Raw genomic sequence first — 18,706 nt, forward strand, 5'->3', positions numbered from 1 at the left:
TTATGTCCAAAAATGAAAGCATTGTTCCACTTGGGATTAATTGTGACTCTGTGTAACTGAAGAATAATCATTGAGTTCCAATATTCTGAGATGAAGACCCAATATATTATTAGCCTCTCTTAAAAATTCTCATTTGTCCCTGCGCACCGTATTTTAGTGATATGTTGATACAGACTCCCACACCCACGTATCTGCATGGATGTATTTTACAGTAGGACAATTCTTGTCGGGAGGAAGATTATTTCTTGATCAGTGCAGGGATGTTGAGCTAATTGTAATGTGCCATTGCTGCCCTCTCTGTCAGCCCTCTGCTATACCTTCAGGTTGCCTGTTTTTAATGACCTTCGTTGTGGAAGTAAGCTGGAGACACCCAAACGCTGTCATGTCTCTTTTCATTTTAAGCTTGTGTATCAGCATATAACACAAATGCAGTCTTTCATTTCAACAATCTCTACAAAAGAAAAGACCATACTGGCTTAAACTAATTCGATCAACACTGTGACAATAATTAGGTAATTAAGAAAATTACACACTTAAAGCCACACAAGTCCTGAGTGATATTTGTAGTTTATTTCAACTTAACAAACTGTGTCCAGTCTACCAGAAAGCCAAATTACCCAGCACAACCCTGTCACATTCATCACACATGATGTGCACAGAACAGCAACACGTTGAGAGATGGGAAATGGGACAGAAGGAACAAGAAGGAGAGTGTAAGCATGAGAGAATGAAACAAAGACAAAAAGACACATGGGAAAAACTTGAAAGAGAATTTGGAAAAAGATTGTGCAGAATGACAGGCGGCATTAGAGAGCCTTATTTAAAGAAAAGAAAGCTTTAGAAATTGGTTTAATCAACCAGTTATTGGTAATAAAAGAAAGTTATTATTTTGACAGCTCTGAACAAAGTGGATTGAGAATTCCTGGTGGTCACTGTTTAACAAGGTGAAAGCAGAGCTTCATGACAGCTGTACAAGCCAGCATTTCAGAGAGAGTGAGGATTGAGAGGAGGAAACAACGGCATACCAGCAATGGCAACTGCAAACTAAGACCAGAACAACAAAGAGCAGAGGCTGGGAGTCTGAAATAATGACTGAAAGTGTTGAGAATGCTCAGCAGATCAAACGGCATCTTTAGGGAGAGGAACAGGATTCATTTTTCAGAACAGTGAGCCTTTGTCACAATGAAGAATTTGCAAAGGTTAATGGGAACCCGACTAAAAAAACAACAGGCTATAATGGAGAGGGAATGATTATACGTAGAAGTTAGTGTGAACATAATTCAAAATAAAAGAGGGAAAGCAAGGTTAGGAGACGGGGTGTGAGTATATCAGGTCTAAGGTACCCACAGTGCACTATTACCACTTTTTCACTAATGCTCCTAGGGTTTCCAGGTGATGACGTCAATAGTGATCTTGACTGCCCTTCTGACTGCCTCACTGGGGTCCTTCAGTTTGCCCTGTAGGAGCTCCACATGATCCAGCAGGATTTTCCTCCCCTCCGGAGTTTCAGACACTGTTGCGATGGCCTTCATGACATTGAGCCGCACTTTATTTACTGGATCATTCACCAGGAGCAGTAAGGATGGAATGACATTTGCCTTCAGAGCCTCGTATTTCCCTGTGAACCCAATCACAGATATTGTCATTCATCATGGTCAGGAAGTGCTCTGAAAAGGCCTTATAAGATCAAAAGCAAACAGAACTAACCCCACAAGAACAACCAGCTGACAATTACATAACATCTAATTTTTGTGTTCAAACTAACACAATAACCTTTAAGGCCCAATAAACCCACCCAGTATTTCTTCAACTTTACCTTCTCATTTATCCCACTCCTTGCTCTCTCCAGAAGCACATTCATTAGTAGTTGTGGTTCTGTTGGCCGAGCTGGGAATTTGTGTTGCAGACGTTTCGTCCCCTGTCTAGGTGACATCCTCAGTGCTTGGGAGCCTCCTGTGAAGCGCTTCTGTGATGTTTCCTCCGGCATTTATCGTGATTTGTATCTGCCACTTCCGGTTGTCAGTTCCAGCTGTCCGCTGCAGTGGCCGGTATATTGGGTCCAGGTCGATGTGTTTGTTGATAGAGTCTGTGGATGAGTGCCATGCCTCTAGGAATTCCCTGGCTGTTCTCTGTTTGGCTTGCCCTATAATCGTAGTGTTGTCCCAGTCGAACTCATGTTGCTTGTCGTCTGTGTGTGTGGCTACTAAGGATAGCTGGTCGTGTCGTTTCGTGGCTAGTTGGTGTTCATGGAAGTGCTTCACAGGAGGCTCCCAAACACTGAGGATGTCACCGAGAAGGGGACGAAACGTCTGCAACACAAATTCCCAGCTTGGCGAACAGAACCACAACAACGAGCACCCGAGCTACAAGTCTTTGCACAAACTTTGAATTCACTAGTAGTGTTTGACAGCACAAATACAGGACCACACTGTCTAGAAATTGGTGTTAACAGTATTAATGGATCAGCATTTAATGCCATTGGTATCTCATTCCTCCATGTGCTGGCACAGGTATCATGTTTTCATTTTAAATAAGTTAACACTTCCACAAAAATACCTGACAGGGAATATTCATCAGTAATATTAACACCAGTCACTTCTAAGTTCAAAGCTTAAAATAAAAAAAAATCACTACCATATGTTATGCAACTAATGCTCCAGGGATTTAAGATTGTGGTGTCAATCTTAAAGGTTTACAATATCACCATTTGAATGCAACTTACCAACTCCTCTGTTCACTAGCCCTGATCATTTCTTATCCATGACATACCTCTGCTGCACAGATTAGACAGTATAAAGGACAAAGCAGCTCACTTGATTGGCACCACATCACAAATATTCATTCCCTCTGCTGCTAAAGCTCCAGAGATGCACTGCAGAAACTCACCAAAGATCCTCAGACAGCAGCTTCCAAACCTAGAACCACTTCCTTCTAGAAGGACAAGGGCAGCAAATATATGGGAACATCACCAACTGCAAGTTTCCCCCTTCAAACCACTCACCGTCCTGACTTGAAATATATCATTGTTTCTTCAGTGTCACTGAGTCAAAATCCTTCCTTCCTAACAGCATTGTGGGTCTACGTACAGCACATGTACTGCAGCAGTTAAAGGAGGCAACTCACCACCATGGTTAGCTGGGCAGAGGCAATAAATGCTGGTCTTGTCAGTGACATCCATATCCCACAAGTCAATAAAAAAATTGTCACATGACAGTTCAAAAACAAATAGCTATCAAATGATTCAACCAGTGGATTCACAGGTAAGTCTTGGTGTGGGATTTATAGCTCACTATCTTCTAGGGTAAATGTTCAATTCATAGAAACCACCGGATTTGCATTGAAACCTGACAGATGGGCAATACCAGCCTTTCCTGGGTTGGCAAGGGTCAGATAGAAAATCCAACTCGCTGCATGTGATGTGGAGCAGAATCCTCTCCCCTTTACTATTGTTCAGTCATCGGGCCCATTGGACAGGCCGGCCGGGCTCATCTCTCAGGGTGATGTCACGTGAAATGGCAAGTTAACAGTCTGCCCCTTGGTGGACTGTCCATTAAAGAATGGCAGGCAGGACATGGAGCTAGGAGTCAGACTAGGACAGTCCGCAGGCATGGCTGGCTGGCAAGTCATTGAGAAAGGTGAGGGAAAGAGGGGTTGAAACACAACGGTATTCAACATGGAGCTGTTGCTGAAAGGCTTTGGAGTGCTGACTAAAAAAGACAGAGCATTGATATGGAGGAGAAAGCCATGGACCAAAATGTTACATTTTGCTTCATAACTCCCCGTAGGTGCCACAGCCAAGAGCATTCAATAGGGGAGGCATTTTCAAAACCTTCAACACAGCCTCTGCTGCAGAAAGTCCACCTCTGATAAAAATCTCCCGGAGGCCAAGTTCCTCAAACTAAATTTTCACATCCCCTTTCCTTCAAAGTCACATCTGTGGGCCACCCAAACCCACAAACTGCATCTCCATTGGAGTATGACACAGCCATTGTGCCAGCACCAGACAACATTTCTTTGCATAATGTCCCCTGGTAATCGGAATTTATTTTAAATGTGGCACTGAGAGAAAAGCCTCAAATGATTAAAGCTCAGCACATCTGCGAATGTAGCTAATGTCAATTCTGCAATGATGTCAGTTTTGATGAGTAACAGCATTAAATTGTCATTGTGCTTGCTCAGGGTTCAGTTCTGATTCCCTGTGGTGAGACACTACATTAACTCAGCTGAAACATGAGGATTGGATAATAGAAATGACACATTAACAGTCTATTTGGCCCAACCAGCCCATGATTCACTTGAAGCTCCTCTCATTGTTCCTCATCTAAACCTTTCATTGTCATCCTTTGCTCCTTTCCTCTTCAAATACCATTCTGGCCTTCCCATGAATACCTCAATACAATTCACTTCAAACACACCTTGTGTTAGAAAACTCCACATTCTGACAGCTCTGAGGATAAAGAACTTTCTGTTAGATTCATCAACAGATTTCTGGATGGCCATCTTCTATTGTCACTTCTGGGCAATATGGCATTTCTTGGGTGATGTTGAGGTGGGTGGGACAAGGTCTTAGTAACCCTGCCACACTTACAATCCCCTGCTTTGTTTGTGTGACATGACTTGGCTGTATGCATTGGAATAAGGTCCATGTGGAGACATTGCATGGTCCTCATTGTCAGAGGCCTCCGTGTCCCACTGTATGGAGGGCCAGCTGCCTTAGCAGGGTGGCTACTGGGAGACAAGGGTCACCCTCTGCAGCTGATGACTGAGGCAGGGTGTAAATACAATGCTGTCTTTTCTTCGACCAGAGTCATTAAGGAGCAAATGATAGATCTGCTGGGGATGAAGTTCTGATGCTTGGGTTAGTTCTGGTGAGGTTTTCAGAAGACACCAGACAGAGTGTGCTGCATTATGCTAGTTTACTGTTTTGCACAACTTGAGCAGGGCAAACCAAAGATGTGATGGACGCTGAACAGCTGGGAGAGCAGCAGTTGTTTACTAAGGAGGAAGATTCAGACATCAAGCAAGAAGAACATCACCTTCAGCACGCTAGAGTGCTGCAGCATTGGGTGCAACAAACCAGACAAGACTTCATTGAGGCTCGGTTCCCATCGATGTGAGCTAAGCAGTGATCACTCATTGGCTGTAAATTTCTTGCTTATCAAAAGGCAAGTCACTGTTCCCTGGGCAAATTTAGCTTTTGTTTACTATTTTTTGGATCTCTTTGGCTGTTGCTGAATAAAAATAAATGATTTCAGACATTTACCACATTGAACAATGAGGAGCTGTTATGTTACATGGGGCACTGGGGTGAGACAGAAACATCTGTGAAGAGAAATCAGAGAACTCGCAATTCTGAGCAAGGGTCACCGAACCCGAGTCATTAACTCTGATTTCTCTCCACAGATGCTGCCAGACCTGCTGAGCTTTGCCAGTAACTTCTGCTTTTGTTTCTGATTTACAGCATCCGCAGCTCTTTTGCCTGTAATAGGAGTCTGAATATTGCAGCGTTCACATTGATGACAGTCCACAGCATCAAACCTGCCCTGGTTTTGTATTCCAGCATTCATCATGTGTAACTACACCTCATTATAAAATTGTTTATTATTAATTAACTCTCCAGACGGTGCAAAAATATAAAATATTCAAGAAGGCAGCATCACTAGCCTTAATAATTATTCTTGCATGCCGCTGCGACGACCGATTACTGCAGTGCTGTAAATTATTTTGCTTTATATTTTTGCGTGCACTTTCTCTCCTCCCTAAAACTGTCAACTCTTTTCTTAATTTATTCAGCTGGTTCATTCTTAACTCCTTTGTGTGTAATTCCCTGGTGGGTTTTGTGAAATTCTTGGTTTGAAGTGACAATCCATGCAGGTTAATTATTTCTCATTTCCACCTCTTGATCTGCACGCAGCAGGGGATCTTGATTTTGCGAGAAAGTGCCATGGTGGTAGTGTCTGTATCTCTGAGTGAGGAGGTCCAGGTTCAAGACCCACCTGTTCCAGAGGTTTGTAATAACATCTCTGAACAGCTTGATGATAAAACATGTCAGAGCAAATCAGCAGTTGGTTTTATATCCCACTGCTTTCCACTTCTATTGGAAAATGAGCCTGTTTCTATATAGGGACAGAGGGGAAATCAACCTACGAAGCCCAGTAACAAATCAAACATCAACCCCAGAAGCTCAAGCTTGGTCTCACAACCTTTGAGAAATCTAAGAGAAAGTGAGGACTGCAGATGCTGGAGATCAGAGTCATCCATTTCAGACAGAGATGAGAAGGAATTTCTTCTCCCATGGGGTTGTGAATCTGTGGGACTCTTTACCACAGCTGGCTGCTGAGCCTGGGTCAGTTTGAATGTTCAAGGCTGAATTGGACAGATTTTTAATCAGGAAGGGAATCAAGGGGAAAAAGGAAGGAAAGTGGAGTTGAGGATTAGCAGATGACCATGATCTCATTGAATGGCAGGGCAGACTTGGTGGGCTGGATGGCTTATCTTTGCTCCCACATTACCATGGTAACATTCTCTCCTGTTATAACATTCACCAAAAGTCTAATGGCCGCTCATGAGGTAACAGCAACTGGATAATAGAAAGTTGAAGTAAAATGTCCATTCTACATAATCACAGAGTGATAGAGATTTACAGCATGGAAACTGACTCTTTGATCCAGCTTGTCCATGCTGACCAGATATCCTAAATGAATCTAGTCCCATTTGCCAGCATTTGGCCCAGATCCCTCTAAATCCTCCTTAAAATGCTGTAATTGTACCAGCCTCCACCACTTCCTCTGGCAGCTCATTCCACACACACACACACACCACCCGCTGCGTGAAATAGTTGCCCTTTAGGTCGCTTTTTAATCTTTTCCTTCACCTTACAACCATGTTCTCTAGTTTTGGGCTCCCCTACCCTGGGGAAAAGACCTTGTCTATTTACCTTATCCACACCCCTCATGATTTTATAAAGGTCACCCCTCAGTCCCTGACACTCCAGGGAAAACATCCCCAGCCGATTCAGCCTCCCCCTGCAGCTCAAATTCTCCAAACTGGGCACCACGCTTTATAAATCTTTGCTGAACCCGTTCAAGTTTCACAACATCCTTTCGCAGCAGGGAGACCAGAACGGCACACAATATTCACCCCGTGCAACTCAAAAAGCTGTTCTTTCTCTTTTCCTATGAACACGATGTGGTGCTACCCCCGAGAGTCAGCAGAGGTAAATGCAGGCTGTTTCTTCCCATGCCCTGACAGCTGACATGCTCTTGGTGCGTGTTCTCTGGGTTTAATGAACCAGACTGTCTCACCCTACGTTTGAGCAACGACAGATTTAGTCATCGGAGCAGAAAACAGCAACTGAGGCTCTGAGTGGTGGAGCCATGGAATGAGGAAGGTCAGTGCATGAACATAATTCCTATTTCTCCATCCCTTTTCTTCATCTTGCCTCTCTTGCTTTTCAAAATCATTTCATGGAATGTGGGAGTCACTGACAAGGCCAGTATTTACTGCCCATCCTGAATTATTCCCTTGAACTGTGGATGAGCTGGCCCATTTCCGAGGATAGTTAGAAGTTAACCATGTTGCTGTGGGTCTGGAGACATGTGGCCAGAGCAGGCAAGGACTGCAGTTTCCTTCCCAAAAGGACATTTGTGAAACAGATGAGTTTGTACAATAATCAACGATAGTTTCAGGGTCACCGTCACTGAGTCTAGCTTTCAATTCCAAACTTTTTTTACTTGTTGAATTTTTCAATTCCAGCAGCTACCCTGAGGGATGCATTAGCTTTTATCTCTGGATTACTGTCCAGTGACAGTGCCCCTATACTATCATCTCCTTGTTAGCCAAGAGATTGTGAGCATTTTGCTGCTCTTCAGTGAAACGCAGAATGGCCAGGGTGAGGTTTGTCTCCATTATCTTTAGTAAAATGTACACTAAGTGTACATTGGTCAAGGCAAGTGTGTTTGATTCTGCACAGAAATGTCCACCTCCATGGAGAGAGTGACCATCAGAGCAAAGGCCTGAGACAATCATGGCACTCATGTTTGCAATGGAGCCCATTGTTCTTTGGGGCAGCACGGTGGCTCAGTGGTTAGCACTGCTGCCTCACAGCACCAGGGACCCAGATTTGATTCCAGCCTTGGGCGACTGTCTGTGTGGAGTTTGCACATTCTCCCCGTGTCTGCGTGGGTTTCCTCCCACAATCCAAAGATGTGCAGGTTAGCTGAATTAGCCATGCTAATTAGGTGCATTAGTCAGAGGGAAAATGGGTCTGGGTGGGTTACTCTTCGGAGGGTCAGTGAGGACTTGTTGGGCCAAAGGGCCTGTTTCCATGCTGTAGGGAATCTAATCTAATCTTTCTCTTTTGGAGCACTAGATAACATAGGCTTTACACTAAATGCGAAATGCCAATTCCTAGGACATCACAGTAGATCCAAGATATGGACCATCAGTAATATTCCAGTACTGAAATGTGTAAATTATATGCAGAAACTCTTAGGCAAATAAGAAAATTTGTCCGCAGCTTAAACAGTCTGGTGTGATGCATAAGAGAACTTTTAAAGAATGGACAGCAATGGATTGGAGTCAGAAACAGACTGCAGCTTTCAAAAAGATTAAAGAGAGCAACTTTCTACTGATGTGTCAACACATTACAACCCAGACTCATTCACCATAGTGGCATCAAGGCACTATCTACAGGATCAGAGCAATCCTGTTAAAGTGCAAACTGATGGAAGAAGTAAATCTGTATATTTTATGTTGAGAGCTTTGATTGAGACCAAACACAGATATGCAACCGTAGAGAAGAAGGTGTGAGCAGTTACATGGGGATGTGGCAGGTTTATAGATGACCTCATGGGACTGACAATCCAGGTCATGATGGACCATAACCTCTTGGCACCGTTACTGTGAACACATGAAAACTCCAGAAAGCCTCTACACAAAGATTCAGGCTTGGAATGATGAGATACTTTATCAGAGTTCATATTCCAGGCAAGGCACAAGTAATGACAGATACACTCTCAAGAACAGCAGTGGTACAGAACAAAAGGTGAAGACAACATTCCTCAGTGAGGTGAAAGAAACTCCACACGTATTCTGGACCATTATCTTGGTAGAACAGCGGTTTGAAGCAGATCTTAAACTCGACAGAAGCAGCTGTTTCTATATTGGCAGACTGCTTGCCGTGGCTGAACTCTGTGCCAATGAGATCATGGCAAATAAAATTCCAAGGTAGATCTAATACAGATGTACACAGATATACAAACGTATGGACAAATCACAACAGAAGAGATCTTATTGTTGTACAAGAAGGAGAGTTATTCTATTCGAAGTTCTTGAGAAGATTTGTAACTCAGGTTGTGGATGGCATTGTTGGCTTGCTCACTGAGCTGGTAAGCTTGTTTGCAGACATTTCATCACCATACTAGGTAACACTGATGATATTAGCTAGCACGGTGACAAAACATCTGCGAACAAACTTACCAGCTTAGCAAGCGAGTCAACAACCTCAGTTTTATTCTATGATAATAGCAAGCATGTCACTGGCAACTGAGGGAAAACGGCGAGAATTTTGTGCAGCTCAAAAATCTGATACTTTAGAGACGGTTATTGAGCATTACCTTCAAGTCAGAATGGTTTCTAATTCCATCACCCAGTGTCTAGGAGACCCCCATCTCTCCATCATCAATAGCTATGCAGTCAAACCACTCTCCTCCTTCTCCACCTCACTAGGGGTCACTAGACGGTCAATTCCAAAGGGGTCAGTGCTTCGCCCACAATGGCCACCCTTCACATGTGATTCTAGGCATTGGACCACATTGAGGTCTTGGGAGATCACAGCTCAGCACAGTTTTGGCGAACCCATTGTCAGCTTGGTGCACCCACTTAATTAGTGACACAAAGACCTTTCATAGTTCCTTCAATGTTGATCCTTATTGAAACATGATAAGTTAGAGTACAAACCAAACTTAGACTTTGGGACCATTGTGGTCTCTATTATGCATAAAACAGGCCTTTGACATCCAGCTATAGAACCGCTGATGGAGCCTTGTTATTACATTCAGATCAATCAGAAGTAAATTTGACAGAAATATAAAGGCATGTAAACATGGGAAGAAACACGAACCTTCATTCTGTTGTACACTGCCTAGGAAACTGTAGCTAGAAATAACACAATTATTAGTCTCTGAGTCCCTTGGCTGCGTCATTCACCCATGCAAATTGTATTTTATTATTTGTAAATTTCAGATCCAAATAGAACTGAGGGTCTCAGTGAAATATTTCATCTTTTTTTCTGCTTTCTGTACATAGCCTTTAATTAGAGCATCTCATGATAATTTGTATCTCCTGTGGTTTATTGCTTCTTCCTTCTTGTATCAAATGTTTCAAGTATTCAAACTCTTTGACCTGAAGTCAGTCATTCACCCAGGCATGAAGCTGCAGGACTTTGAGGGCAGCAAGAGTATATTGATGGGCTCTCAGAAGAATTCAGTATTTTTCTGGAGTAATTAGATTTTAAACAGCGAGGTCTGTCAGCTATTGATCATAATGCAGAATGTCAGAGGAGGCTGACTATTCTATATTGGTTGAGCAGAGTGTAGGGCTCCTTTACTTCATTACATCACACTGCATGTGTGTATCTCTCTGTACACTTCCGTTCACAGAATCACTGAATTATTACATTCTAGAATGAGCACATGCAGCCCATCATGTCCGCATTCTCTCACTATAGGAGCAATTTACATCGTGCCATTGCCCCAACGTCTCCCTGTAAACCTTCATAGCCCTCTTTTCGATAATACTCCAATTCCCTCAATCGATCCCACTCCACCACAATCTCAAGTGATCCTACCCATAAACTGTATTGAACCATTCTCACTTGTGCCACCTTTGCTTCTTTTGCCAATGATTTTAAATCTGTGCCCTCGCATTCTAGATCCTTCCACCAATGGGAACAGTTTCTCGCCGTCTACTCCTTTGATCGTATTAATGGAATCTCAGAGAAAAGGGAGAAAGAGTTGGCTGGAGATATTGTGGGGTGATTAGACCCCAGCTCTGATAGTCCATGTACCTCTACTATTGAAATAATGTCCTGAACAAGGTGAGGAGGAACACTTACATGTTTCCAAAACAATACACTACTCCCCAGTGCAAACCGGAATCTTGGTTTAAAAAAACAATGCCTGTCATCAATGAACATAATTCGGATTGTTTGCTACTGGATAACGCCGACAACTGGTATTTATATAGTTCCTTTAAAAAGGAATGAAAGACTTGCATTTATGTAGCCCTTTTCACCTACACCGCCTGATGTCTCACAGTGGTCACAGCCAATGATGTGCTTCTTTGGAATGCAGTCATGACTGTAATGTAATAAAAGTGGCAGTGAGTTTGTGCTCGGCAACTCCCACAAACAGCAATGAAATAATGACGAGATAATCTGTTTCATTGTTGTAATGTTGATTGAAGAAGAAATATTGGCTCCTCTTCAAAGTAAAGAATTCACCCAAACAACCATGTACTGTATATCATTTGTCATAGATATGAATTTGTTGTTTGACATGATATCTTCAGTATCTGAGTTGATCTTCTGTTTGTTAGGTGGTTGATGACATGCAGCTCGGATATCTCATCTATTTCTTCATAGGACTTGACTATTAGTCATTACAACGTCAAATGACTGAGGCTGGACACAATGAGAAAGCATCTGTCCATAAACCCATGTATTTGTCCAGGAGTCTCAAACCTGTACAGTTCATCATGGCTGTGGTTGGAATAACTGTCTGCATATTCTTTCATCATACTCTTTGGTCATGCTCTTTGATCATGGTCTTGTAAAATTTTCTTCCTTCCCTCCACCAATATATCATGCAAATTTGGTTGGATGGTAGGAATGTGGAATGTAAGAACTATGTAGATCTAACTCCCAAACATGAGGGCTTGCCAGTGAGGGTAAATCCTTATATTCCTATCCAAAAATCTTGGCAAGTCGCAAAGCACTTGAACCAGATAGCTTGAAGTTTATTTACAACACCATCTTACAAGGTTACAATATCACAGATGTACAGACTTTGTCTGGGTTCTGTGCCTACTGACATTATTGTACATTATGCAGACTTGACTAACTACACTCAGTCAAGTGTAGTCCCCATTATAGAGAGAGCAACAAGAGGCAAGGCAATACCTTTACAGTGAAATGTCACATAACATCATGTCGTGTAACTGTCTTAAAGGGCTATCTGGTCTGGAATCTATGCCACAATACAAGAGGTTTAAAGATAGTATGCCAGAACTTAGGCAGCTACAGGTACAACCATCACTAGTGGAGAAGTTCAAATCATGGGATGCTGAAAAAGATAATATCTTGGATGGGGATAGGCGAGAGTAGATTAGAGAGATAGGGAGGGATGAGGCCTGAGAGAGATTTGAAAACATGCAGCGTGAGGTTGAAGTTTTGTTTGTCAGAGCGACAATGTATGCAAGTCACTATTAGAATCTAGGGTGAATGGGACTTAGTATAAATAAGGGCATGGGTAGCAAACTTGAAACAACTTCAAGTCGATGGAGGGATGTATGTGGGACGTGAGTCAGGAGTGTGGAGGAATAATCGAAGAGTAAAGAAATTAGGGTCTCAGCAGCAGGTGGGTTAAGACAGGGCTGGAGTCTGGCAATATTACAGAGGTGGAAGTAGACCACCTCAGTGATAGTGCAGATGTACGGAAGCTCATATTAGAGTCAGTAAAGGCTCCAAGATAATAAACAGTCTGGTTCAGACTGTTAGGCAGAGAAATGGAGTCAGAGTTAGGAAATAGAGTTTGTGGTGGGAATCAAAGACAATGTCTTTGACAGTCCTGATATTTAACTGGATGAAATTTCTGCTCCACTAGGGAAAGATATGCTGGAATTTTAATTATAAATTCCATTGACGTCGTGAACTAGTCCTCTCCATGGTGTTAAATCTCACCACTTTAACTTAACATGTACTTTAATTCAGTTGAACAAATCATTTTAATTTTATGACCTTACATAATGGACTTGAACAATTAGCAAAATCTTTCGAGATGGAAACAACATTTTCTTGTTTCAGTAGGATGATAAAAAGTGCGATGCAATGGCTTTCATGTGGGACTGAGCTGGAATAGTCAATGCAATGCAACAAATGAACCAAATGTGCAACAGAGCAAATAAAAAACCCAAAGAGGAAGATAAATATCAACCAGGAGCAGGAAGTGGTCAGCACTGATGTAATGTGCCAGGATGTTTTATTTTAACCATTCGTGGGATGTAAGCATCACTGGCTAGGTCACCATGGATCGTCCATCTTAATTGCCCTTCAAAAGGTGATTGTGAGCTGTGTTCTTGAACTGCTGCTATCCTTGGGCCCAAGGTACTGTTTGGAATGGAGTAAACGATAGTCCTGTGTTGCTGCTTCACCAGATTTACACTTCATTTTCAACTAATATGTCTGGCATCTGCTCCTAAACTCTTCATTGAACCAAGTATGGTCCCTGGCTCATGGTAGTGGTAGTTTGGCTGATATGTTGCATGACGAGATGACAGAATCTGGTCGAGTGTCTAATGTGGCTGATGGTCCAGAGCACCTCATGGATGCCCAGTTGCTTGAACAGTTTGAAATCGATCCCGTTTGCGAAATTGGAACATCATCCTGACAAGGACTGTACGGTGATCACTCCTCCCAATACTATCAGCAGGCCCAGTCTAACAGCTGTGTGTTTTAGTAATCAGCAGCTCAGTCAGTCAAACTGGTAATAAATCATTCTTGGTGATGAACACTGAAGTCCCCCATCCAGATTACACTGTACCCTAGCCACCTTCAGCCTTCCTTGAAATGGCAGTCAACTTGGAGGAGCAACTGATTCATCAGCTGAGGGAGGATAGTACATGGTATCCAGCAGGAGGTTTCCTCTGTTTGGCCTAAGTCCATGAGACTTTGCGATCCAAAGTCAATGTTGAGGACTCTCAGAGCAACTCCTGCCCAAACTGTATACCACTATGCAGTCACCTCTGATGGGTATGTTCTGCTGGTGGACCAGCAGCTATCCAGGAAGGATGATGATATAGTCTGGGACATGGTAAAGTTTGATTCTGTGAGTATAATTAAATCAGCCTATTGTTTGATTTGTCTATGAGATGGCTCTCCCACATTTGGCACAAGCCCCCATTGGTAAGAAGGAGGATTTTGGAGGGTTGACAGGCTTTAGTTTGCTGTTGCTAATTTTAGTGCCTATGTCGATGTCAGTGGTTTGTCGAGTTTAATTCCTTGCTTTAGGCTTTGTCATCATTTCTGATACGACTTGGTTGCAGGTGGCTCGCTGGGCCATTCAAGTTAAAGATCAACACAATTGGTAAGCTTGGGGCCTGGCATACCCCCAACTCGATCATTACCATCAAGCCAGGGGATTAAGCCTGGTTTAATGAAAAGTACAGGAGGTCATGCCAGGAACAGCAACAGGCAACTATCCCCACTCTCAACGATGGGAGAACCCAGCACATTAATGCAAAAGGTGAGGCAGCTATCTTCAGCCAGAGAGGATGATCCATCTCAGCATCCTGCAGAGGTTCCCAGAATCACTGATGCCAGTTTTCAGCGAATTTGATTCACTCCACCTGATATCAAGAAATGGTTGGAGATACTGGATGCTGCAACGGCTATGGGCCCTGACAATATATCAGCAATAGTACTGAAGACTTGTTGCTCCCCTAGCCAAGCTGTTCCAGTAAAGTTACAACACTGGCATCTACCCAATAATGTGGAAAATTGCCAAGGTATATCCTGTACACAAAAAACAGGACAGTTTGAAACTGGCCAATCACCACCCCATCCCTCTACTCTCGATGGTTGGTAAAGTGATAGAAGGGCTCACCAACAGGGCTGTCAAGCAGCACCTGCTCAGCAATAACCAGTTTGGGTTCAATTCAGTCATGGTTCAAACATGGACAAAAGAGCTGAATTCCAGAGAGGAGGGGAGAGGGACAGGCTCTTGATATCAAGGCTGCAGTGAACCCTGGAAAAATTGGAATTAATGGGTATTGGAGGGCAAACTCTCCACTGGTTAGAGTTATACCTGACACATAAGCAGATGGTTGTGGTTGTTGGATATCAGTCATCTCAGCTCCAGGACATCTCTGCAGGAGTTCCTCAGGGTAGTGTCCTCGGTCCAACCATCTTCAGCTGCTTCATCAATGACCTTCCCTCCAGCAGAAGGTCAGCAGTGGGGATGTTTTCTGATGATTGCACAATGTTCAACACTATTCGTGCCGCTTCAGATACTGAAGCATTCCATGTTCAAATGCAACAAGGTCTGGACAATATCCAGATCGGGGTGAAAAGCAGCGGTAACATTCACACTATACAAACGCCAGGCCATGACCATCACCAATAACAGACAATCTAACCACTGCCTCTTGATGGGGGGGGCATCTTCAACATTGGTGGGCCCAGCATAGGACTCAAGGCGGTGGGGGCAACATTGGCTTTCAACAGTAGGGTGGCCTCTGTGATCAGTAGAGAAGGCAGTAGCTGTGGTCAGCATCGGTCAGCTGTTGCAATGTGAGGGTTCTGAATCGATACTCCGGGTGGATAGACAGGAGCAGCAGCTGCTTTGGTGGTGATGTGGGGACTTCTGCATTGGATAGGGCAGTAAAGCATGGCAAAGAGGAGGACATCGCGCCCCTGTCAAAAGTGCAGTCCCAGGGTAGTTACATACTTTCGAAAGACTAGAATGTTTGACTTTTCGCTTTATTTCTTTATTTTTCTACATAATTCTAAGCATGACTGTAATGTTTAACTTTTAACTTTGTTCTTTGTTTCTACCTTGTTCTTATGATTCTGTACTTGTACCTAAGTTGGCGCCTTGTATATTGTGATATTATACACTTTTCACCGTACTCCTGTAATTTTGTACTTGTATACATGTGACAATGAAAATAAAGGTCTAAATCTAAATCTAGATCAATGGTGCTACCAACACTGAATCCCTATTATTAACATGCTGGGGTTACCATTGACTATAAACTCAACTGGACTCACCACATTCACACACTGGCTACAAGAGCATGTCAGAGGTGAGGAATACTGCAGTGAGTAACCCACCTCCTGACCCCCCCCTAAAGCCTGTCCACTATCTACAAAGCACAAGTCACGAGTGTGATGAAATCCTCCCCACTTGCCTGAATGGGTGCAGCTCCAACAACACGCAAGAAGCCTGATACCATCCAAGACAAAGTAGCCCACTTGATTGGCATCACATTCACCAGCATCCACTCCCTCCACTACCAATACTCAGTAGCAGCAGTGTGTACTATCCACAAGATGCACTGCAAAAATTCACCAAAGATCTTCAGACAGCGCCTTTCAAACCCACAACCGTTTCAATCTAGAAGGACAAGGGCAGCAGATATATGGGAACACCACCACTCACAAGTTCCCCTCCAAACCACTCGCCATCCTGACTTGGATATATCCCTATTCCTTCACTGTTGCTAGGTCAATATCTTGAAAGTCCCTCACCAAGGGCATTGTGGGTTATCGTAGAGCACATGGACTACAACGGTTCAAGAAGGCAGCTCACCAGCACCTTCTCACGGGTAACTAGGGACGGGCAATAAATACTGACCCAGCCAGCAATGCCCATGTTCCATGAGTGAATTACAAAGCATTTTTCCGGAGTCATATAGACCAGACCAGGTAATTTGGCCAATTTCCTTCCCTAAAGGACATTAGTGAACCAGATGGGCTTTTAGGATAATCAACAATGGTTACTTGTGATGTGTGTTTTACTTTCAGCAGGGTTTGTTCATCTGATGGGGCAATACTATGTTATCTCCCATAAGAAAAAAAGTAGAAATTGGGTAATGTAGTGGTGAAATTTCCAACAGAACATTTACTATAGCTCAGAATCAGAGACACAGAAGTATCTGGGCTAGTATTAAGCCATTCAGTTAGAAAGACTAGCACACTTCCTTCAGTATGTCACGCTTCAAGTGACCCAAGATAAGATGGAATTTATACCCCCAGGTCACACACTATAATATAGCGTTGATAACAAAAGCATGTCTCTGAAAGCTCCCACTGACATATGGCTATAAGACATAACACTGTAACATGGACACCAGCTGACTAGCTTTAAAATTCCTGAATTTTACTGAATTCAAACTTCAACATCTACCGTGGCGAGATTTAAACTCATTCCTCCCACAGCATTAGCCTGGGGTTCTGAATTACTAGGAGAAAATGAGGACTGCAGATGCTGGAGATCAGAGCTGGAAAATGTGTTGCTGGAAAAGCGCAGCAGGTCAGGCAGCATCCAAGGAGCAGGAGAATCGACGTTTCGGGCATGAGCCCTTCTTCAGGAATGCTCTGGGCAGAGGAGATGACCTGGGGTGTGCAGTGAGAGAGGGACTATCTTTTTGCAGGGACTATCACATTCCTGAAGAAGGGCTCATGCCCGAAACATCGATTCTCCTGCTCCTTGGATGCTGCCTGACCTGCTGTTCTGAATTACTAGTCCAGTGACCTTATCAAAAGGGTTTTCTGGAAGCTTCCTTTCATAAGAAAGATCAGAACACTTCTCCAACATCGAACATGCAAAATGTAAATTTTCTTGACAATGATAAATATAAACTAAAGAAACAGTTCCTAAAAAGATGAATAGTGCCATTTTAGCAGAAATAATAAACATTTATACGAATGCTATGAGGAAACATTTGAGAGCAGAAAGTTTGAAGCATATTAGTGCTCTAGAAACTAGTGAAACAGCAACATTAAAACCTCTGCACAGTGAAAAATAAAGTGCACCCTGACATAAAGTTATTGTCAGAACACAGAGCATGTGTGTTTCCTACCCATCCAACCCTGCTCCCACTGCCAATATACCATTGACTTGGCTGCAAAGGAATTGGGCAGCTTGCCCACATGTTAAGACAATTAAAGCCCTTCATTCCCAGCTAAGGGCTCATCCGATTGTGATTTAACCAGTGGTGGGAGAGGCCCACGTCAATCAGCCAGCCTGGCTGGTTTCCTGATGCCGACTTGTGATGGGCAGCCAAGAAGGAAAGGTCCCTCCTAAATGAGTTCAGTGTGCCCTTGGAAGGGAAAAACAAAGTGTGTGAAGAGGAGGTGATTCCAATCCTGCCATAACTGAGCCCCCACCAGCCCCCAAGCTTTCCTCCATTGCCCCCTCTGTGTAGTCATCATGTCCACAGTTACCTCTCTGCAGGCCTCCAGCCATTCAGCTTTGATGAAGGCCCCAGTATAATACTAGCAGTGGCCTCCCACTGAGGCGGGTTTTTCAATCCTCCCTAAACCTATGACGTCTAGTTCTGAACATGCCCATTTCGTCTATTTATCCTATCTATACCCCTCACGATTTTATAAACCTCTATAAGGTCACCCCTCAGCCTCTGACCCTCCAGGGAAAACAGCCCCAGCCTGTTCAACCTCTCCCTATAGCTCAAATTCTTCAAGCCTGGCAACAGTCTTGTAAATCTTTTCTGAATCCTTTCAAGTTTCACAACATCTTTCCGATAGGAAGGAGACCAGAATTGCACACAATATTCCAACAGTGGCCTAACCAATGTCCTGTACAGCCGCAACATGATCTCCCAACTCCTGTACTCAATACTCTGACCAATAAAGGAAAGCATACCAAATGCCTTCTTCACTATCCTATCTACCAGTGACTCCACT

General features: G+C 43.3%; 1 protein-coding gene across 1 annotated transcript in view; it reads right to left on the bottom strand.

Annotated features, from left to right (window-relative positions):
- Positions 1-596: 596 nt before the first annotated feature.
- rsph14 (radial spoke head 14 homolog) overlaps positions 597-18,706 on the bottom strand; it is a 671,774-nt gene continuing 653,664 nt past the window's right edge. Inside the window, exon 6 of the mRNA XM_072587099.1 lies at positions 597-1,618. Coding sequence (XP_072443200.1) covers positions 1,380-1,618 — 239 coding nt within the window. The 3' untranslated portion in view covers positions 597-1,379. The remainder of the gene's footprint in view (positions 1,619-18,706) is intronic.

Source organism: Chiloscyllium punctatum, chromosome 17 (genome assembly GCF_047496795.1).
Source record: "Chiloscyllium punctatum isolate Juve2018m chromosome 17, sChiPun1.3, whole genome shotgun sequence".
Lineage (NCBI taxonomy): Eukaryota > Metazoa > Chordata > Chondrichthyes > Orectolobiformes > Hemiscylliidae > Chiloscyllium > Chiloscyllium punctatum.